The sequence below is a fragment of the Acinonyx jubatus genome, chromosome C1, assembly GCF_027475565.1.
Source record: "Acinonyx jubatus isolate Ajub_Pintada_27869175 chromosome C1, VMU_Ajub_asm_v1.0, whole genome shotgun sequence".
Lineage (NCBI taxonomy): Eukaryota > Metazoa > Chordata > Mammalia > Carnivora > Felidae > Acinonyx > Acinonyx jubatus.
This window is the reverse complement of record NC_069381.1, coordinates 9,691,499-9,714,568: the sequence shown is the minus strand read 5'-3', so window position 1 is coordinate 9,714,568 and position 23,070 is coordinate 9,691,499. Positions and strand designations below refer to the sequence as shown.

Here is a 23,070-nt window from a genome sequence, read left to right as displayed (position 1 = left end):
TTGTGCCTCCAGAACTGTAAGAGACAAATGTCTGCATGTTTAAGCCCCAGTCTGTGGTATTTTGTTATGGCGGCCCGAGCAAGACAAATAGTATAAATGAGGTGTTCTTTTAATTTGTATACACGGATATGTATCTATAGATAGATAGATCTATATAGATAGATCCACAACAGGCTTGTTGTAAATACAAATTAGAAACGTAAAAAAGTTTAAGACTTGAAGGGGCAAGTTCCAGTCACTTAGAAATTAGGCCATTCAGGTCCGAATGCTCACTGTTGATGGGCAAATAGAGGCTGTTAACTGCAGATGCTAATTACATTGGGCTTCTATTCACCTGAGCACCTTGCCGGGGAAGCTGCACCTGTTTGAAAATAAGGGAAGACAAGGCATACTTCCGGGGTCGTGCCCTGGCCCCTGGGCAGAGCCCGAATTAGCAACGCTTGGCCAACACTGTGTCACCACCAGAGACTGCAGTGGCCAATGGACGCACCCTGTCTGCGGACAGATCAGCCCAGTTGCACCTGGCTCTCCTTCAGGTTGCAAAGAACACCTCCAGCGGCCACCACAGGGACGTCCCGGGCCCCAGAATTATCCTGGCACAGACTCCCATTCTCTGGGAGACTCCAGCCCAGCCTCTCGTCTCCAGGCCCCAATCTTCCCATCTGTAAGATGGGAGAGGGGAGGGACGATCTCCCGGGCCTTCCAGCTGGGTGCTATCCTAGCGTCCACTCCAACTCAGCTCCCCAGCATCCCCAGCTCAGGGCCATGAGCCCTCGCAGGAGCCTGTGCTGGAGACGCAGGCTCGGTTCTGGCTCAAGACAACAGACTCTCTGGGGAAAGTGGATTCTGTTTCCGTTCCCCTCCCCAAGCCCCAGAGAAATAAAGCCAAGCCCAGAGACTCCAGCAGCTTCAGGAAGGAAGCAGTGAGTGCACTCTGTGGGCATCAGGGCAGGGGGAAGGGAGGAAAGTAGAACACAGAAGACGCCAGAGTTTCAGAATTCAGCCCATTCTTGCCTTAAACAGCGATGTTCTCATTCTGAACAACCCTGGCTGCATTAAGCAGGCATCCGCAAACTTGAGTGCGTCCCGGAATCACGGGGCCACCTGCTAACACAGATTCCCAGGCCCTGCACATCAAGGATGCTTTTTAGCAAATCTGGAGTTGCACCTCGGGGTATCTTTAACCGGTGCCCCAATGCACAGGTGCATGCAGTCGTCCAATCGTTTCTTTAGAGGCTGGTCTCAGGGACACAAGGAAGGAAGATGTGCCGTGTCACCAACAAAAGAAGCCCAAGCCTACTCGAAGTCACTGGCAAAGCCCAGCCCTCCCCTCAAAAGATGGAAAGTCCGGCTCCTATAAATGAGTTCAGGTTTTACCATCAGACAGTCTAGAAAGAGACTTCTGGTTCAACATAAATTTAACCTCTGTATCTTCCAGAAAAGTACTACTTTCACTTTCAAATACGTTGTGCGAATAAAGACTACACGATCTTTTCTGGGCTTAAAGCCTCTGGAGGTCTCGATTAATGCTGGTTATTGTTGCTGTTCTTATTCAATCAGTAACAAGAGCTAATACTTACCTGATGCTTTCTATGTGTCAGGCGCTGATCTACATGTTTTGCGTACATGTGACCCTTGTAATTCTCACAACCTATGAAGTAGGTCACCCCCACTTTATAGATGTGGAAACTGAGGCTCAGAGAAGCTGAGTATCTTGCTGAGGTCCCACCGCCAGTAAGTGGCAGAGCTGGGGGCGGGGTCCAGGGTCCGCACCTACCTGCAGGAAGGCCCCGGGCTCCACCCGGCACACACCAGGCCCACCCTCTTCCCTGCTTCCCAGCCCAGCCCAAAGACCCAAGCCCCAGCCCTCCCGGGCCCCAGAGCCGCCCACGCAGCGCCAGAAGCCGCTCCACCCTCCTCGTACCTGTCAGGGAGCAGGCGAAGTGTCTACTCTTTGAAGAGGGGTCCCTGGAACTGGGCTGCAGCCGTCGCCTTGACATTCCTACACTGCCTGGTGATGTACGGGGCGGCTGGAGGAGGACACCGGGACGCCAGGCGGAGACTGTAGCTGTTGGGAGAGAACGACACACACCATCACCAGGGGCCCACCCCGGTGCCCCAGACAGCACCCCGAGGCCTACGGCAGGTGAGCTTCAACAACCCGCGGGAGCTCCACCGCGCTCCGCCCACCACCTTCCGTCCCCTTGAAAGTGATGGCGGAAGCATCCGCCAGCTGGGTGCCGGGACACGGCACTCGGCAGGGGTGTCCTGGGGACCCCCCCCTCCCTGCAGAGGGATGGGCGAGCTGGGGGCGTAGCCCTGCTGTGCACACAGCGGCTGCACTGTTTCCCCATCTGCCTTCCCAGGCACGTCCTCCCCTCGGAAGCATCTGGAGGCTCCTGGTACCAAGGTGCCTCCAGCACCTGCAGCGGGTCCTCTCCAGGCCGCTAACGCTGCACTTGGCACCTACCCCAGCCTCGCTGCGCCAAGCACGTTCATTCCGGGAACCCCTGAGCCCAGATCGTGGGACACGGGTCCGGCCCTATCTGCTACCACAGCCCGCTAAATTCGATTATTCTTTCCCAGGGAAGCCTTTAAAACTTTTCTTAAAGGTAGGTAACGTAGACCACGATTCCTCCCCTCCCTTCACCCGGCAAACCCAGACTCATCTTTCAGGTCCTGGCTGGGATACCGCTTCCTCCGGAAAGCCTTCCTTCTTTAACCCCTGGGTGAGGCGTCTCTTCTGCAGGCTCCCGCTGCCCCCTGGGGCTTCCCCACCACAGTACCTGTTCCACTGAGTCACAATTGCAACATAACGGATCTGCCTCCCTCCTGGCCCGTGAAATCCCAAGGTCAGGGCTTCTGTCTCGCTTGCGGATATATCGTAGCGCAACCCACTCAGCACAACAAAAACAAGTATGTGTTGACTAAGAACCACACATACGCCGCAAGTGTGCTAAGTATTTACGTCCATCAACTATCTCCCTCTACATACAACCTATCAAGGCGCATTTACTATATTAGCCGTAATTTACAGAGAAGGAAACAGGCGCAGAGAGGTTAAGTAACTTGTCTCAGGTCCCAGTTCTGTCCCCAGGCGGAAGAATGGAAGTGAGCAGGCCCTCCGGACAGGAGAGGTGGAAGGTGAGGGGAGCGGGAAAGCAGGAAGGGTGAACACTCCGGGCACATCACCTGCACCGGGGGTTGGCCCGGAGCCAGCTGTCTGAGGGAGCGAGAGATGGGAATGGGGCCAGTCTCGAAGCTGAAACATCAGGGTTTAGATCGCTGGTTCTCAACAAGGGCAAGCATTTGGCAGTGTCCAGACACATTTCTGGTCGTCACATCTCAGGGAAGGGATGTGGCTACCGGCGGCTGGCGGCTGGGGTCGGGGATACTGCGAAACGTTCCACAACAATCCAAACGCTAACCGCGTCAAAGTTGCAGCCACCAACAAACACCTATTATGATAAACGAAGTAAGCGAACGTGTAAACAAACAAACGTATAAACAGACAAATGAGAATCTGGCCCCCAAGTCAAGACACAGGGCTGCCCCCGGGGTGAATTCCTCCCCCAAGCTGTGCGATCGAGGCCCGTGGTCAGCTTATTCTACTATCTGAGCAAGATTCAAGGCAGAAAACTAAGACCCAATGCTCAGGGGCAAGCCTGTGCCCCAGATGGACCACCAAAGCCTCAGGGTCACAAGGCCCATGGGGTGGCCTGGGGGCTGGCTGGTACCCCAATGTGAGCACAGCCCCTCGGGCAGCCGACCCGACTGTGGGAGAGACAGTCAGCTGGCTGGAAACCTGGCCCACCTGCACGCCCCTGTCCTGGGACACCGCGGATCCCCCTACACTGTCCCCTCTCGGCAGAAATGTCTCCAATGGAGGGGAGCAGACCCTGCATCATCAACATCTACGTCTCCCTCTGTCACCATCATTACCCATCTACTTAACACTCAGACACCAGATCCGTCAAAGATAACTGCCCTGGCCTCCCAGCCCTCTCCAGTTGGCCGGCATTTCTCTGCTCCCTGGCACACCTGTTCCACCCTCAGGCTCCTGCAGCTGCGGCAACCACAGCCTTGTCCGCTAGGGGGCGAGCTTTCTCCCCAACCCCTCCCTCAGCATCCATGTGGTTGGAGAGCTTACATTGGGGGGTGGGGGCCAAAGCGCCTGAAGGGAGGCCCCTCTTGCCACCTCTCAGCGCACGGCCAGGCCCAGCAGAGGGCAACGCCAGCCAGCACACACACATCCCCTGTAATTCCCAAGTACTTTCTTTCTCTGCTATTATCTCTGGACCCTCCCGGCAGCTCAAGATGTAGGGAGAACAAGCGCTTTTTATACCCATTTCACAGATGAGGACACTGAGGCTCAGACACATTCGGAGACTTTCCTGGGGCAGCAGAGCCCAGCCCTCTCAGTTCCATGGATCACAATTTCTGGGGAGACACCAAGTCACCACCTGGATGTGTCCTATTAAGACTGGGGCAGTGATATCCAGCAGGACACCTGGTCACAAAACCCTTCCGGTGGTCAGAGAACTCTTGAGAGCTCGGGGGCTGCCCAGAGCTGAGATGTCAGGTGCTGAGAAACAGCATCTCAGGAACCACGTATCTCTCCAGCTCCCAGCAAGGTAGCGGTTAACACACAAAGACCTCCTGACTTGAGGTTCCCACTCTCTAGCTGTGTGACCTCGGCAAGTCAGGGGCCTCTCTAGGCTCTGGCTTCCCCATGTGCAAAGCTAGCCATTTCATCCATTAAATTCAGAGGAAGCTCTTAGCGCAGGACATGCTGGCACTCTCCAGCATCCACCGGCACGGTGTCTGCACTGTGGCAGTCAGCGGGGACGTGGGCGCCTGCCAAGTGACACGGCCCGAGGAGGGGGCGGCACGGCCGTCAGTCCCAATCCTCGTGTCCACCTCCCTGCCTCCCAGCCTCCGAACCTTGGGACACCATCCCTGCTAGCCTGGAGGCAGAGCGGGGCTAGGAAGAGCCCTGGGACCGGGATGTGAGGTCACTGGACTTCTAAGAATTCAGGACACGGGGGAGGCACCTGGTGCCGTGATGACTGACGTGGCGGATCAGAGCAGGAGGCGGGCCAGGCCCTCCCTCCACCGGCCAAGTCCCTCCCCCTTCTCACTGGCCTCCTGGCTCCTATGCACGGCCTCCCCTGCCATCTTTCTACAAAACAGCAAGCTGCCCCTTCCCAAAAGGCACCCTGGATCATGACACGCCCCTGCGGCAACTGTCAGTCCCGGGCTCCCAGCACAGTGACCCCGTTCTCGTTCCTCGACACATGGGGGGGGGGGTGCGCATCGCCTCCCGGCCCCCTTGGGCTCCTGTTACCTGGGCCGTGCTGGGCTTGCTTCAACACGTCTGTCCTTCCGTCTGTCTGCACACAGCCCTCCTCCTAGTGGCCCTCAGCCCCGGCTACTCACGGGGAGGCCAGGTCTGCGCACCAGGCCCGTGGCGTCAGCGTCTCTGGGGGTGGCAGGGGCGTCGGTACTTGTGAGCTCCCCAGTGATCCTACCCAGGGCTGAGGAAGGCCCCCCCAGGTCCTCATGGGGCTCGCCCCTCCCTCACAGTCTTGCTCAAGGCCTCCCTCCGTCTGAAGCTGCAACACGGCCTCCCAATGGCCTCCAGGCCCTCTTCCTTTATCATGTTCAGCACCATCAACACACTCAGAGTCTACTGGGTTGTTCGCTGGCTCCGCAGGGGGCTTCTCATCACTGACGCATCCCCGGCACCTGGACCTTCGCCTGGCACACAGGAGGGGGTCCACCACCGGCCAGGTGCTAGGCCAAGGAAGCTCTGGGAAGTAAGACAGACAGTTCTTTATGTCACCCAGTCCGCATGCGACTTAGTGCGGCCGAGACGGGAAAAACACCCAGGTTCGGAGGGGGTCTGATGCCAGCACAAGGCCAAGACTCGGGCCCCCCGGCTCTCAGGCCACCCGTTCTCATTCAGCCCCCACTGATTTCTGGTAAAGAGGACAGCTGGACACGTGGGTCTACACGCAAGAAACAAAACTGAAGAAACAGGACTGAAGGCCACGGCTGGGAGAGGATTCCAAGAGTGGAAGGTTCCGGTTCAAGGACCCTTAGGACCTACCAGGGTTGGTTTCTTTGCCTGGGCCGTCTCCACAAGCTCATGGGTCACGACGAAGGCACGCCGTCCCCTCACACAGCCTTCCTGGAGCCCCGGGGAGGGGACTCAGCAGCCACACCTGAGCCTCTCTGGGGCCTTCCAAGAACAGAGGGTGCAGGGACCAGAGAGGAAGTCAAGTGACAACAAAACAACTTAAAAAAAAAAAAAAAAAAAACGGGCAAAGGCGATCCAATCACTGAACAAATAGTTTAAGGACACAGAGAGGCAATTTGCAGAGAAACCCCAAGCTCATGAACAGCAAAAGACACCATTGTCCAAGAAGATCACTGGTCAGACTGGGGACATGCACTGTAAACTCGGAGCCCGCAGGTGAGGGAGGGTGGCCGGGCCAAGGACGGCCCCCATTCCCTGCCACTTGGGGGGCCGAACACCCCGCACCACCTCCTCAGAGCCTATTCAATTAGTTGAAGCTACTAACCCCGACCCCGGGGATGAGCGATCACTGCGGCTCAGCACGTGTGAACGAGGCAGACGGAGCAGGGAATCACGCCTCCACCTTCCCCGGCCACCTCCTCAGTCAGAAAGGGAATAAACGAACAGGTGGCAGGCCACACCGTAGTGATCCCCACGGAGAGAAGTGACGTCGAGGAGAAAGCTCAGCAGTGCACGGCGGGGGCAGGCAGGGCCGGAAGGCGGAAGGGAACACCTCACAGAACCATGTGCGTCAAACCCGAAGGCCGTGGGAGACGGATCTGCTTGGACACCCGGGCCTAACCCGGGCTGGGTGGTGCGAACGGTACGTGCAAAGGGCCTGAGGTGGGACTTGCCTGGAATGTCAGAGAAGCGGGGGGCAGAAGGGAGGGTCTCGTGACCCCTGAGTGAGGTAGGAGCCAGGTTGTCCTTCTGGGCAGCAGACGGACATGACCCGGCATGGCCACTGCGTTGGGCGCAGACTGTAGGATGACAAGAATGGAAGTGGGGAGGGGGAGGGGGACCAGTTAGGAAGCAACTGCTGTCATCCAGGTGGGAGTGGATGGCAGCTTGGACCCCGGGGTGGCAGTGAGAAGCGGCCGACTCCAGGGATGGTTTGGAAGTGGTGCCGACAGGATTTGCTGATGAACCGGATGTCAGGGCTGGGGCGGGGGCCAGGAAGACACTGGAGTCTGGACAGACCCCGGGGCAGGATGGTCTGCCTTTAGCCAAGGTGGGAAGATGGCAGGAGACGCTTCAGAGAGAGATCAGTTTGCACGGGATTCCATTTAAAGTGTGTACTCGACCCAAAGGAGAGGTCACGTGGGCGGCTGAAACGAACTCAGGACTCCGGGGTTGGTCAGCATCTGGGGGGGTCCAGATGGCTCACGAAAGGGAAAGGGGCCACAGAGAGAAGTGCAGGGACCCAGGACGGGATGGGGGGGAGGGGCAAGTGGTGACCTGGGGAAGCCCGGAGAGAGCGGTGGCAAGAAGGGCAAGCATGTCAAGGAAAGGGGAGCATTAAATATCTACTGTCGCCAAAGGTCGAGGAGGCCAAGACGGAGAGCCATGGACACGTTCAGTGGCCTAGAGCCTGCTGGTAACCGTGGTAACAGCAGCCTCCAGGGCGCAGTAGAGAAAAACCCCGAGTGAGTTCACAAGAAGAGGGTCCAGAGAGCTCCCTCAAGGAGAGCTCAGTCAAGGGGGGGCCGACGGGTCCGAGCAGAGACCCCCTTCCTCCCGCACCAGTCAGGAGGGATCTCCTGGAACGCAGTCCCCACAGCTGGTTAGGCCACACCGGAGTCTTACACAACTGTCCAGAAGTTCTCGGGAGTGCAGCTCACTCGAAGTCAGTCTCACGTTCTGCACTCTTGCCAGAGGTAAAGGGGAGGCAAAGTGCGTGGGAGCCGGTGCGGCAGTAAGACAACCGGAGACGATGCTGAAATTCCCTGGAGGCTGGGTGCGGCCCCCTGGTCGGGGCTGTGCATGCCACTGCCTGCTTCCTGGAGCCAGCCACCGGCCATTTCCAGGAATGGTGGCACCTTGTGACTCCACCTTCCCTTCCATTCTGGGGAGGTCCTCCCACCCGAACGAGGCCCCAGGCCGGGAGTCAGAGGTAGGAACAGGGACGCGGCACTGGGATGCGGGAACCTGAGTTTCAGCCCTGATCCACTGTTGACTCGCTAAGTGGCCTCTGGTAAATGCCTCCACCTCTCTGAACCTGAGCCATCCCACCTATAAAAGGAGTATGTCAAGCAAGAAAAACTACGCAATAGTATCACTTAGTGAGCACCTACTAAGTGCCGGGAGCTACTCTGGGTGCTTTATGGGAGCTCCTCGAATATTCCCAGCAGCTCTTGGGGCAGGGACAGGATGATCTGTGTGTTACAGGGGAGGAGACCGGTTCAGAGAGGTGAACGTCCAAACCACATTCTCTTAGCCAACCGGGGTGCAACCAAACTCCGAATCCAGGACCATCTGACCCCAAAGCCTGGGTGCCCCTCCCTGACACAGTTCTTGTACCGATGGGGACCAAAGAGCTCTTTTCAATATTCCAAGAAGCCAAATGGGGTTAACCCTTTGCCCACAGGACAGCCACCCACGAGGACAGAAGTTGGGCTTTGGGCTGAACTGTGTCAGTTCAGAGGAACCCTGGCATCAGGAGGCAGGGACGGGGGGGGGGGGGGGGGGGGGGCGGGGGGGGGGAGGGAGCGTGGGGAATTCCAAACTCCAATGCTCACTGGAATCACCTGGAGAGATGGAAACGATCCTGCGGCTGGAGCCCCAGGCCCTACAGATTTTAATTCAGCTGATTTGCAACCCAGGCACTGAAAATTTTAGAAGCCAGCTCTGAGAGCCACTGGCGATCTGTCTCCTCAAAGTGTGGTCAGCAGTCCCTGCGGGCCTGTTAGAAATGCAGCTGCTCAGCGCCCCCCACCCTGCGCCCAGCGACCTCCTGGGTCAGAACCTGCATTTTAATAAGCTCCCCGGGGAAGTATGGGGATCTGAAGCCCGGGGAGCATGGGGCTAGCGGGCATCTTCAGCAGGGAGTCGAGTGCAGGCCAGTAGGTGGCTGTGCCTAAGGAGGGCCTGGCACCAAAGCCTGAGAGAGGACCATGGAGGTGGCCCTGGGGGGACAGGGGCAAAGGGCTGAAACCACTGGCCTTCAGGTGAATGTGGGGGTGCTGGTAGGGAGGCCCGCAGCTAACACTCAGGGGTGGGCAATGCCAGCCCGGCCCCCTCTGTGCTTAGATGGTGTTTTCACTCACTATTCCCTGTAACCACGTGAGAAGGGTTATCGTGCCCTTTCTCTGGCTGAGAAGACGGCACAGAGAAGTTAAGTTACTTGGTCAGGGTCACACAGAGAGGTGGCAATAGATGGGAAAGGGGGAGGGAAGGAGGGAGGGAGGGAGCCAGGATTCACACAGATCTGACCCCAGAGCTGAAGTGGGCCTGCGGGCACAGATCCTCCTTCCCTCCCACCAGCTCTGAAGGAGGCCACGTGCCGTGCCGGCTGCTGATTTGGCCACCATGCATCCGAAAGACCAACTGTGCCCCTGCTTCGTGGGGCTCTCACGCCAGGACCTGAGGTCTTCAGAGGCCATGATTTCCCCAAACCTGTTTGGCTTGAACTCCGAATACCCAGCATGTGACAGCTCATAATGCAAGCCAGTCGACAGGAAGGCTGGCCCGGCCCGCGATGACCTGAGCCAAAGGGAGCTGCCAGCGGGGAGATCCCTGCCGTGGTGGCGTCTCCTGCCCTGGCAAGACTAGGAGAGGGGCAGGGGACCCCAGCGGCCATGCCAGGCAGCCCTTCACTCTCTGTGAGGAAACTGAGCCAAGCGAGGAGGTCACTCACGCAAGATCACACAGCAAGTTGTTCTGCAGAAGCAGCGAGGGGACACAAATGGCAAAGAAGGGCAGAAGCCACAACGGCCTCGGAACGAGGACTGTGGGAGGCGGGTGCCCCTGGGGCGAGACTGAACTCCAGCCCCAGAGAGCTCCATCTGTGCTCAGGTCTCACCCACCCGTCTGCCACCAAGCCCGGCACGAGAGGTGCCTGGACAGTGTTCCCTGAACCAGCAGACGGCAAACCCGGAGGGAGCCCAGATCCTGATGCAGTTCAACCTCCACATGGCTTGAAAACCCAATCCACCCAGAAAGCCAACTTCCCGGAAGGCTTCTCTCACTGCCAAGGCCCCACCCAAACCGTGGGACCAGGTCCCCCACTTTTATGACAATTCTTTGAACCCGACTCTGCACAGCACAGCCCACCGCCCCAGCCGAGCCCTCTCGGCCCCAGCAGGACAGATGGGGGAGTGGCTCCTCATGCAGACACCTGTCACCGCACTTTGCTCTGGCCGCCACCCACCTCCATCCAGCACGCCCCACACGCCGTCCCTTGTCCCCTCTCACTGAGCAGAAACAGGCTGCTTTCCTCAACCGGAAACAGCTAAGACCAGGAAGGAGGCCGAAAGGAAGCGTGAACAAGACGGATGAACACACACAAAGCAGATTCCCATCTCGGGACAGAAACGGGTTGATAAGCCTCCCCGGAGGGCCGATGGAAAAGCTCTTTTAAACGGCAAAACTCTGTGAAAATGCGAAGACTTCGTTATTACGGCCATTCCGTCTTTTACAGTTGACACAGGCCAAAGAAAAAGAGACTAAGTCAACTCCAGGGACAAACCCCTTGCATGGTTTGGAGTCGTGGGGGCCAAAAGTCTTAATTAGCCGTGTGTGGATCTGCCCTGGTAAACGGGGTTTCTAGATCTTGCTGTCTGGTGCCCATCCCAGGACACTAGACAAGAGGTAGCTACCTTAGGGGGGAAAGCTTGTAGGAGCCCAGGGGGTTCCTGGGCTACCAAGGTGTCTCAACCAGCTCATTTTGGGAGGCCTGGGTTGCGCCACAGGAAAGGCATGGGTGTCCTGTGCCGGAACGGGGCACAGGTCACCAGCGATGACACAGCCCACGGGGCAAGGGCACCGTGGACCCGGGGCCTGGAGGCCTCATCCTCAGAGAGTGCAGGGGTCTGGGTGGCAGAGTCTGCTCACGTACCTGCCCCGTCTCCCCACACTGTCCCGCCATTCCCGAAAGCCCTCACCCTGCATTCTGGCTGACTCAAACAGGCTGGAGTGAGGAGGGCTGGGCCAGTTCATCCTGTTTTACAGACGGGCAAGCAGAGGATGCCCGCAGGTGCTGGAAGACTTGGGACCCAGGCCAGCCGACTCCACTCCGGGCTGCTGGGCTTCCCAGGACTGTGTGCTTCATCTGATGTGTGAACCACTCGTTCACACAGGCTCCCTCCCTGTCGCCCGGCCCGGCAACACCGGGGAGGCCCGGGGACTCACAGCCAGGTAGCGGCAGACAGGGAATAAAAGCCTTCCTAATGTTTCTTCCGTGTAACCGGCGTTTCCCCAACCAAGGTTCAGTAGAACAAGTTGCCCCAGATGCCACACGTGTCATTACCACCTGCGTCACGGCGGCCAACGTTTCCGTGCTTGCTGTGCGTCGAGGGCTGTGCCCAATGTTTGACGGGCAGTCACAAACTGAATCTTCACGAGCCCTTTATGAGATGGGTACTGCTCCGTTTTATACACGAGGGCCCAAGGCACAGAGAGGTTCGGCAGCTTGCCCAAGAATGCGTCCCTGGCAAGAGGCAGAGCTGGGATCAAAGCCCAAGCCATTCACCTCCAGAGCATGGGCTCACGAAGCCATACAGGTGTGTCCCTGCGGAATTACTGGGCCTTTGATGTGCTCACAGGAGGTATAAACTCCCAAGAGGAGGACGCACGCCATCATGGACTCCAAACTTACTTCCTCCGTCGATTTGGTTAACTAGCTACTGAGTGCCTGCTCTGTGCCAGGTACCGTGGGACACAGTGCAGAGCCAAGCAGACGTGCCCTCTGAAGACACAATGAGAAGTCTGCAAGACGATGGCTTTGATCCATGTGAAACCTCCGGGAGGGCCTGCTAAAGGGCAGGCGCGTGCGTGCGCACACACACACACACACACACAAATTTAATTTAGCCTCTTTGAACAGAAATTTCCTAAAATCAGCCATATGAAGAAGTATGTCCCAAATTTAATTTAGTATAATCGGTGGCAGTCAGGTCTGGGCCTTCGTGGGGAGAGGGCCTTGAGACTTACTAAAGTGTATGAGTATTGCTCAATCAAGCACCTATTACACACACACACACACACACACACACACACACACACACACACACGGCCCTGTGCTAGGCCCGGGGGACACAGCAGTAAACCAAACAGACCTCCCTCTCTGTCCCCATGGGGCATGTGTCCCAGAAGGGGAAGGTCGTTATTTGCATAACATAGGAATACATAATTACAGAGTGTGAAAAACAGAGGCTGCCTGAGCGCTCAGAATAAGGGAGCAGACCACAGAAGCACTGTGTGTGTGTGTGTGCGTGTGTGCGTGCACATGCACACAGTTCCTGTTGACAACCTGAGACTTGGGTATTTTGGGATTTGCTTCTCTTTACCACGATGCCTCTTGTTTTACTTTATGGGGTAGGGAGGGAGGGAAGACAAAGCAAGCACAGGTTGTAGAACTTCCTTTACCCCCTGGACGAAGAGACGGGACTTCCAGAAGAGGGGTTTCTGTCCCTGGAGGCCACTGCTTGGGGAAGGGGGTCCTCTTGTACCTGGGTCTCTTTTACACGAGGGAATTGGGGCAGTCTGCAAATCTGAAGAAGACCAGGGCAGGAGCTCACCCAGTGTCTCTACCCTGGGCGCTTCTCGGAACTGTGAACAACAGACTTTTGCTTTTCAAAGGCAGCAGATCTGACAGAATGTGAGCAGCCGAGGCCAGTGCCTGCATCTCTGACGGGGTGGCACTCGCCTTGCTGCAGATGGTTTTCAGACAGAAACAGCCCTGGGGAAATAGCAGGAAACTTGGGGATGCCTGTGAGGGAGATGCCTCCCCGGGTAAGTCAGGGGGCGTCTCCACTTGCCGCACAAGCCCAGAGACGGTCTGGTCTGTAGCACACGAAGCCGCCTCCGAACCTACCACCGCTGCCGCCATCAGAAGCCACACGGGTCCCCTGCACACCCTTGGCCCAGAACACCTCCAGGCCCTTCCTGATCTCCCCAAGCCTTCAACCCCGGAGCACCCCCAGACTCAGTTCTTGGGCGTCTCCTCTTTACCTACGCTCGCTCTCTCGGGGATTTGCAATCTCGTGGTTTTGAGTATCGTGTGCACTCTGAGGACCCCAGAATTCACATTTCCAGCCGGGCCCCTCCCTCTGAACTTCAAACGGGATACTCGACTACCCCTTCCACAGCTCCCCCTTGAAGGTCTGAGAGCATCTCAAACTTCACCTGCCCAAAACTGAACGCCCCGCACACGTGCATCCCACATACTGGCTCCAATAACAGTCTTCCACCTCCTCACTTAAGGGCAAAAAATAAATAAAAATGCACCTGGGTGCTGGAAGCATAGGTGAAAAAAGCCTGCTGTCATCCTGAACTTCTCTCCTCCAATCCCCATCCAATCCTCAGCAAATCTCATGGCTCCCCCTTCAAAATATATCCAGAATGCCCCTGCTAGTCATACCTCCCCTGCTACCCTCCCGTCCATCCACCATCACTCCCGAGCTGGGTTACCACACTGGATTCCCAGTCTGTATTTCTACTCTTGGCTCCTTCCAGTTCATCCTCACCAGATGAACAAAGGAGACTCTTTTAAAAGGCAACGCATCCCATATTACCCCTGCCCACGAAGTCCCCCAATGGCTCCCACTCAAGAGTACAAGAAAAGTCTTTACGGTGCCTGCAATGGCCCCGGGTTACCTCCCCGACCTCGTCTCCTATTCCTCTCCCCTCCGCCTTGTTCCCCTCCAGACAACCCGGTCTCCCCAGTGTTCCCCCTGAGCATTCCAAGGATGCTTCTGCCTCAGGACCTTCGCACTTGCTATCCTTCTGCCAAGTGCTTTTCCTCCCCAGGTCCCCACGCTTGCTTCCTCACTTCCGACTCTTTGCTTCAATGTTCCCTTTTCAGCCAGACGTTCTCTGGCCCTCATGTTTTCAGTGGTAGCCCCGATTCTGGCTTCAGATCTCCCTACCCCGCTTTCTCTGTTTTCCTTCCCTCCACAGCATTCACCGCCTGACATTCTGTGTAGCTCCTTGCTTGTTCACACTCTGTCTCCCCACCAGAACGTGTTTCTTTCACCAGTACAACCCCCAACACTGACCAGCACACACCCCCGGGCGCTGGCCCTACACCCGCTCCCAAGCAGATGGGTAAAGGAACAAACACACAAAGGCCTGAGACCTGCACTGTCCTTCCGACTAAATCACACCCGCAATCACCTGTGAGTTCCGGTTACTATTTCAAGTGGGGCAGGCAGGGGCACCTGGGTGGCTCAGTGGGTTACGTGTCCAAATCTTGGTTTTGGCCCAGGTCATGACCTCACGGTTCGGGGAGTTCAAGCCCCCCCTTTGGGCTCTGCGCTGACAGCATGGAGCCTGCTTGGGATTCACTCTCTCCCTCTCTGTCTGCCCCTCCCCCAGGCTCACTCTCTCCAAATAAGCATTTTAAAATAGTAAAGAAGTAAACAAAGTGGGGCAAAGAACTTAAGTGACTTATAAAAGCAACCTGAGTGTGAAATCGTCCTTTGCCTTCATGCAAATTTTTCATGGTTTTTCACCCACTGAATGAATGATAACTGAGTGACAGTTTTTAAGCAAACTACTCTGAGCCTTTAGAAGCATTCAACTTGTTTTTCATAAACAGCTCTTACGTTCCCATTTTGTTGGTTTGGGTACCATTTAATTGAGTCATACGAGTACAGTCACAGATACGCGTAGCACAAACAGGTTTGGGAACAAATACAACGGACTTCTGGCAGCATTAACCTGACCGCTGGGAACGGACACGCGCGGGCTCTCCCTGCGAGGGTGTCAGGATGCGATCCACTGGGAACGCGGGGCATCCGTTAACAGGGAGGGCTGACTAAACGGAAACGCTGACTAAGCCTCCACTGTCTTTCACTCTATCCGTGGCTGGAATTGTAACAGAAGTTCTGAAAGATTCCAGGGAGCACTGTGCCCCGGCAGGCCTGGCACTCTGCAAGATGACCTCACACTATTCCTTAGGCGGCAGTGACCATGCTGGCCTTGAAGACTGCCGTGCACACGGGGGAGCCCTGCGCTTCCCCTTCGGCCTCGTCAGTGGGATCATACCCCCCGGCACCTCAAAAGCGAGTGTGTGGGGGAAAGGCCAAGGTGAGTGATGCTGTGGCATAGGCCCAGTTGGGGGAACAGCCTTGTTCAGCACGGCCCCGTCAGGTGCGTGGGACATCGTGAAATCCATCAGCGTTTAAGCTCTAAGAGGGAAGGCTTCGAACAAAAGTGAAAACACACGAGAAAATCTTCCACTGCCGTGTATTTTGGAGGTTCTACAAGTGAGGGACCCTTGAGGAGATGTCCGGTGTCAGGAGGCAGAATTAAAGCTGGTGACACAGGGAGGGTGACCCTATTTTCAGAGCCAAAAATCGGGGGAGAGGGTTTAAAACCGTAAAGGAATTTTTAGATAGTTCTACCCGGGCATCAGGGGTGCTACATCACAGTCACAGGCAGCCTGTGCGCACCGGTGTAGGTCGGAGCAGGAACAATGCCACCGGCGTGGCTGAATGAATGAGCCAGCAGCTGCAATTTCCTTCTGGCCTCTATCGTTTACTGACTGGCTTTCCTTAGACACCTGTAACCCTGAGGACTGTGCCCTGAGGTGGTAACCCTTTAATGCTGGGTGTAATTAACTATCACCAAATAACCAATCCTTTTCTTTCAACCCGATTAAAAAAAAAAAAAAAATTTAATGTTTATTTATTTTTTAAGACAGAGAGGGAGACACAGAGCACGGATAGGGGATGGGCAGAGAGGAAGACACAGAATCCGAAGCGGGCTCCAGGCTCTGAGCTGTCGGCACAGAGCCCGACGCGGGACTCGAACCCACGAACTCCAAGACCACGACCTGAGCCGAAGTCAGAGGCTTAACCGACTGAGCCACCCAGGCACCCCTCTTTCAACACGATCTTAATTGGTCATTTACTTATCCAATGGACGTTGTCTATTCTGTTGCCAACAATTAATTGCCCCCAAATTCACACTTTAGGCCAGAGAGTCCTAAATTAGGGACAGATAAGCAAATGGTAGCTCAGACTCTATTATTCCTAGAGACTTTTTTTTCTCCTTTTTATTCCACAAACACTGAGTGGACACCTACACGTGCTAGGTGCTGCATGGGTGCTGGGGACTGGTGACCACACTGGCGGGGGACGCAGCACCCAGACTATACTAGTTAATAGCTAAAGGCCGCCTGTCGCCCTCAGAAAGACACGCTAAGAGCAACAATGGACAAGGCAGAAAGCCCTTACTTTCACCATGGCTGACGCTTAGAAGTGTCCCTAACTGTAGCGCCACCCTGCACATCCGTCACGGGGTACTCATCAGGATCGAGGAAAAACGTTAACTGATGCGTTCTGAAAACCGAAAACTACCACCTCGAAGATATTTGCTAATAACCAAAAGAAGAGAATTTCAAATGAAAACTGGAAGCAAATTAAGTTAATGAGATGGGGGCGATACCACGGTCACCTGTCCTTTTTAAGACCCAAAGGAGAACTCCTTAGTTCTGGGTAAAGACGCATTTGAGAAGCCGATGAAAACAAAAAGAGTTCAAAGACCCACCCCGGAGATTATGGTTTAGTAGGTCTGGAATTTTAAATAAGCCTCCTGGGTTAGGTTTTGAAGCAGGTGGTCCGCTAAGTGAACATGCCGGGGTGGGGGACAACCCTAACTAGGGCCCCTTCACGCACCTGGAAACACCTTGCGGGAACGCAGCTCCTCAAGCTGAAGTTACCAACACGCCCGGCCGGGCAAAATACCCCCACCCCTCACCCGAGCAGCTGTCCAACTCAATTCGGGGCATTGCCTTAATAAAACACCTGCTGTCGGCTGGCCCTAATGGGCTGCGTCCGTAATTTTTATAAATAGTTTTTAAGGCACACAGTCCTACTAATCATGGCGATGAAGTCACTTAAAACAGCACATACTTCAACTACAGCATCTGGCAGCAATTTACTGAGATGAGTCGAAGTGGTTGGTTCCTGCACCAAAGCAGTGAACGTAGGTTTTCACGAAACCGGCTGGCAAAATTTGATCAAAAGAGCCTCAATATAAACGATAAAGGTAGGAGTATAAGACCCCTATGTACTGGTTATTACGGAAATTCTGAAAAGCTTCTGGAGCAAGATCCTGAAACAGAGAGGAAAATCCCTGGCAGGTTCACCAGCCTGTGCACCAAGAAAGGAGATGGGTGAACTCCACGTACTTCCTTCCAGAGTCAACCACCTACCTCCTAGCACTTAGCACTAAACAGAGCATCCACTCAAACATAAAGGACAGGCATCCAGCAAAGAGAGGAAAACTATCCTGTTTTGGAACGAAGGCGCTTTCCCTGGCAGCACACCTTTGCCTTTGCCGAGGAAGCCTGTACACACGTCACCCGGACGTTCACGTCACTCTCTTCACAAATCATTTCTCTAACTCACATGTTTTCAGGAGCTTGAAAGAAAAACAAAAAACCAAAAAAAAAAAAAAAAAAAAAAGCAGTCTCTATGTGTTTGTTACACCCAACACTCTATTACAAGGTCACTTGTCCAGCAGCGTCACTTACCAGCAAAGAACCAAGAGCAACAACCAATTTTAATGAGTAAGCAAATCATGCCAGAAAACCCACGTTCTAATATTAGCACACCTGACACACAAGGGAGGTCCTTGGGTGTTCTCTCAGGGCCCACCATTTCTTTGTTTGCGTATCCTATTAACAGGACCGCTACCTAGCTTCTGTCACCATCGACGATCAACAGAACCATATCTGGGGACACGAGGAGGGCAGACAAGATCTATAAATAATGAAAAAGGAGACAGTGAGGAGTACATCCTTCCCAAAAAACCTTCAGGATCCTGAACACCTGAATTATCTGAGGGCATCCCTTTTCCACAACCAAGTATTAATCGATGCTTACACCTCGAGCCTTCAGGGAAAGGCGAAATTAGGTCTAGTGTAGTTCTTAAAAGCAGGCAAGTAGCCGATGGGTGAGACCACAGACATCCCTTCCCGCCATAGGAGGCAGACACCAGGCACTCAGCCTGGCCCTCCTTCCCCGAGCACGACCCCACCTCCGAAGCAAGGCTGTGCAGCACCCCAAGCAGGTCCTTCCTCCCCACGCACACACATCTGGAAGCCTACTGGCCAGCCATGGCTTGGGAAGGTTTGCAAATAGAAAGACAAGGGGATAAAAGGTGCCACTAGGAAGCAGCAAGGTTTGACTCTCTGAACGAGTCAGTACCCGGATCTGCCCGTTCCCTAACAAAGCCGTGTAGATGGGGGCTGAGCACGGGGCATCACACCAGGCCTACAGCAGAAACCACTCGGTCCTGTCTCCCAGGCACTCATAGAACGCACTAGGACCACGAGGGGCCAGGACTCGTGCTCGCCTCCCCCCGGTTTGAGCTCCTCTGCATTAGCTGCTGCTTCCTACCCACACACAGGCAGCTACAAACTAAAGCCACGTCTCCTTCCTGCCTCTTAAAGAGCATACCACTGAAGGAAGAAGCGGGCAGGTCAGGGGCTTTCACCCCCAGATCTGCAGGTAGGGGCGGGAGGGAGAACACGACTCGTGATGGGCAGATGGAACCACACGGCTGTGGCGTCGGGCAAACCGTGTCAGGAGTCTGGGCCCCGCTTGCCCGTTCGTAAAATGGGAGAACACAAAAGTATTTACTTCACAGACTCGATGCGACGACTACGTGGGAGAACATGGAAAACCCCCAAGACGGCGGCTAGCAAGCACTTCAAATTACCAGGGATCATTCTTCCACTATTATTTCAGTGGGCTGGATGGAGTTCCTTGGTTAGGTTTTCATGATTTTACAACCAAGCTAACCGAGGTTTTCTTCTGCACCTGGCTTTTAAAAACTGCCACTTGGGCCTTGAAATTCAAAACCAAGAGAAATCAAGTTATGTGGAGAGGCGGTGACAAAATTACGGTCATCTTCGTCCTCGCCCTGATCTGAAAAGTGGTTTTCGTGTTTTCTAGCTCCTTCTATTTCTGACGGGCGGGAGTGCCTGACGCAGACAGGGAGGAGCTCCGGCCTGGCAGGCGCTCGGCAAAGCATCCTTGCCACCTGACCGCTTTCTCTCCGGGCACAGGCAGCGGAAGCGGACGACGAGGGAACGTTCCAGCTACTGCAACCTGTGCCGCCATAAAACCTACGTGGCAAGTCGGCTTTGAGCGCCAGCCGCAACCTTCCGTCCGATCCCAAGGGACATTCCAGAGGGCACCTTTCGGTAACAGCCGCAGCGGCTAACGTTCTCGAAGCACTTCGCTACGGCAGGCGGCATCCGTGGTCCTCACAGGCTCACCTGCCGTCCGCGCAACCAGCCTCTGCGGTCACATCATTACTGCCACTTCGCAGAAGGGAAAAGCAGGGCTCAGAGAGCTTAAGTAATTTGTCCGAGGTCACAGGGCTGGTAAGTGACAAAGCCAGGCTTCAAACATCTTATTCAGTCAATAAGTATTTATACTGACCGGCTGCTACACACCAGGCACTGTTGCAGATGCTGGAAACGCAGCAGCGAACAACACAAAGGTCCTTCCTCCCAGGTAGAATGTTCACTCTGGGAAGGCAGACGTTTAGTAAACAAAGGTCACAAGTCGGTAGCAATGCACAGAGGAGTTAAGTGGCCCCCAAGACCAGTAAGGCAGAGTGAGAAGATGGAGAGGGCCAAGGGCAGTATTTCCAACTGGATGGTCAGGGAAGGCTTCTTGGGAGGAAGGGACAACTAATCAGCAGCTCCAGGTAAGGAGCCAATCAACACCCTTACCTACATTCTACTGCCTGTAACGAAATCACAACAAAACCTCAAAAGCCGGCCACGGGTGGCCTACACCACACTGTCCCTCACGGAAGGCCAGAGGCCGTTGGAAAAGTTCTCAACCTTGAATTCCATTCTTGTGTGGCCACGGCCGGCCACCCTGGACTGCAGCTCTACATGGACCCCCACTGCTACTGTGAGGGTCTCCAGGGAGGCCAGAGCGCCAAGGGCTCCCCGACACCTCGGTGCGCCTCGATGGAGGGAAGGGGCCCGCCCTGGAAGACTTCAAGACTGTTTCTAACGTTCTGACGCAAGTTCTAATCTCGTCTGTTCTGGGGAAACCAATATAAACTGATGCTTGTCAGCTGCCATGAAGTAATCCTTTTCCTTTCAAGGCCTTGAAAAGCATGAGCAGTTTCTTCAGGAGCTTCTTCCAAGAGTCGCTCAGGGATCACCATCACTCAAGTTCCACCCCTCCCACCAGGATGGTTGCTAGGCCGCGGGCTTCCTTAGTGGGGCAGGGCCTTCTGGGGTCTCCCACGGGGAGGACTCACCATCACCACCACCATGGCCAGCAGCTACTGCGTCCTAAGCACACACCTGACCTTCGATACAGCCACCTGCAGGTGAGGTGGCCGAGGCTCAGCCGGCAGCCTGCCCTGCCTCAGTTACCAGCGGGTCCCAGGACAACTGAGACCCAGATCACTAGGGTTCAAGGCCTGTTTATTCCCACTGTGCTACACAGCCTCTGCAACAAACCCCCGCTCTGGGCGATGACATCAGCACCAGTCATTTGGGAGACACGACAGCCGTGCAAAACCCAAGCAGGGAAGGTGAATCGGGTGGTGTCCCTGTAGTTAAGGGCATGGAATCAAATGGCCTGTTTGTAGGCGCCCCTTACAGCTACAGCTGTGGGACATAAACCCAGTGACCATGTCCCTCAGATGTGGTCGATTTCTCTGTAAACGGACATGCTATCTCCCTCAGGTGGTGGGGGAGCTTCAGAGCAGACAAGTGCCGCTGGACGGCCAGAACAGGGCCCGGCATACAAGCTGGGCCAAGGAGCACCCCCAGCGCCCCACGGCGGCCGGCTACACCCCAGAGCCCTCTTGGGGCCCGCACACAGACAGAGTCCATCAGATCTGCAGTCCGACACCCTCGTGACCCAGACTAGCCATTGAAGATGTTTTCTGAATGGCTGGCCGACTCAAACACTCCGGGAGAACGTGCCTAAATTCACAAGTCCAATAATAGCTTGGTAATAGAAGCCATATGAAAATGTTCCTGAACTCGAGCTGGGTTGGCAAGGTTTGGATGTGATTATAAAAAGCAAGTGAGAGCAGAATGTTACTGCGAGGAAAATCGAACCCATATGAGTCTCAAATAACTTCATTCCGACAAAGAATGTTAAAATAGTGTATCGGGGGCAATTACTAAATACGACAACAAATGCAATGATCTTAAACTGAAGTTCTTATTTTTAAATTAAAAAACAAAATTGCCCCAACTATATCCTAAGGCCCAAATCCCCTTTTGTTATTAACTTACCTGTATAACAAACACCAGGTCTTTTTTTTCCAGTGATTCCTATTCAAAGTTTACATTTAGATTTAATGCTAAGACTCGGTAGTTACCCAAGCAGAATTCCCGATTATGACACAGGTGCCTGCCTAAACGTGGGTACGGAAATGTGCTTAGCGTAAATGTGTTCTGACTCAGGGCATAAATCCATACTTTAAAACCCACCGGAGGGGCGCCTGGGTGGCTCAGTTGGTTAAGCGTCTGACTTCAGCTCACGTCACGATCTCACGGTTCGTGAGTTCGAGCCCCATGTCGGGCTTTGTGCTGACAGCTCGGAGCCTGGAGCCCGCTTCGAATTCTGGGACTCCCTCTTTCTCTGTCCCTCCCCTGCTCACACACTCTCTCTCAAAAATAAACATTAACGAAAAATTTTTTTTACTTAAAAAAAAAAAACAAAAAAATACCGTAGCGTTCTCTCACTACTGAAACACCCCTCTCACTGGGCAGGTCATCGCTGTGGTTTCCTGTGGCACATGGTGAGCTGGACACGGGTAGGCACATTTAGGCACTAACTCTTCCCATAAGATATTTACGTTTTCTGGAACATCTGCCTGAATTTTGGGTCACTTTCTATACGAGCCAGAAGATAGCAGCATGGACAAATGCTATTATCCCAACAGTTCAGCAAGTTTACTCTAATAAAAATACTTCCAAAACCCTTTACGTGGCTCACAACAGAGCGTAATTTTTCAACTGCAAGTAAATTTAATGCACGGTCATGACAGCTTTTCCCTATTCTTATTCTTAACCCAGAAAGTAAACAAAACCTACACATACCCTCCAGGCTCTTAATCCTATACTTCAGAAATAACTACCCGCAGAAAGTTACGAACAACCCTTTCTTCAGCACTCTTTGCTGAGGTGGGAAGGCAAGCCTGGACCAACTACTATCTTTCTGGGTTAATGCCCCAACAGGTCAAGGTTCTCACGTGACATTTGAGGGAGGACTCCTGATGAACCCCCGGGCCTTCTTTAGAACCACCTTCAAAATCAAAGGCCATTATTATAACAAGCTTGGCTTCTGTGAAGCAGATTTTTCATGAGTAAGAAGAATGACCTACAAAGCCAGTCAGAGCTGAAAGGTCCAGGACAGGGAGAAGCGTATTCCGCGGTCAGCACGAAGCTGGACGCGGGTCTCCAAGGGACAGATCCTGTCTGCAGTCTTGCTGCACCGGGAAGACTCCATACCCACAGTGATGGTTCTACTTGTTCACTAAGCCAGAAAGCTCTTAGTAGAGAAAGTATCGAGTCCTGTAGTCGACGTTTAGAGGAAATGAAACTTAAAAAAAAAAAAAAAAAATACATATAATAGATAACCATAAAAACGATCAACAGGATGGCATAGCCTGGAGGCAGTTCAAATCCCAACTGGCCAGTTGAGAGTGGTGTGGTCTCTGAAGGAAATCACTCCCCCGGGGTCCGTTTCCCCATCCGCACACGATACCAACTTCGAGGTGCTATCGTCAAGTTTGAAAGACGCTTAAGCACGGTCCCTCAACAC

General features: G+C 54.5%; 1 protein-coding gene across 12 annotated transcripts in view; it reads right to left on the bottom strand.

The window, feature by feature from the left end:
- Positions 1-23,070, bottom strand: part of PRDM2 (PR/SET domain 2) — a 122,782-nt gene that overhangs the window by 4,557 nt on the left and 95,155 nt on the right. For all 12 annotated transcript variants that reach the window (XM_053203912.1, XM_027060830.2, XM_027060824.2 and 9 more), the window contains one exon: positions 1,925-2,068. In XM_053203912.1, the coding sequence (XP_053059887.1) occupies positions 1,925-2,068 (144 nt within the window). The remainder of the gene's footprint in view (positions 1-1,924; positions 2,069-23,070) is intronic.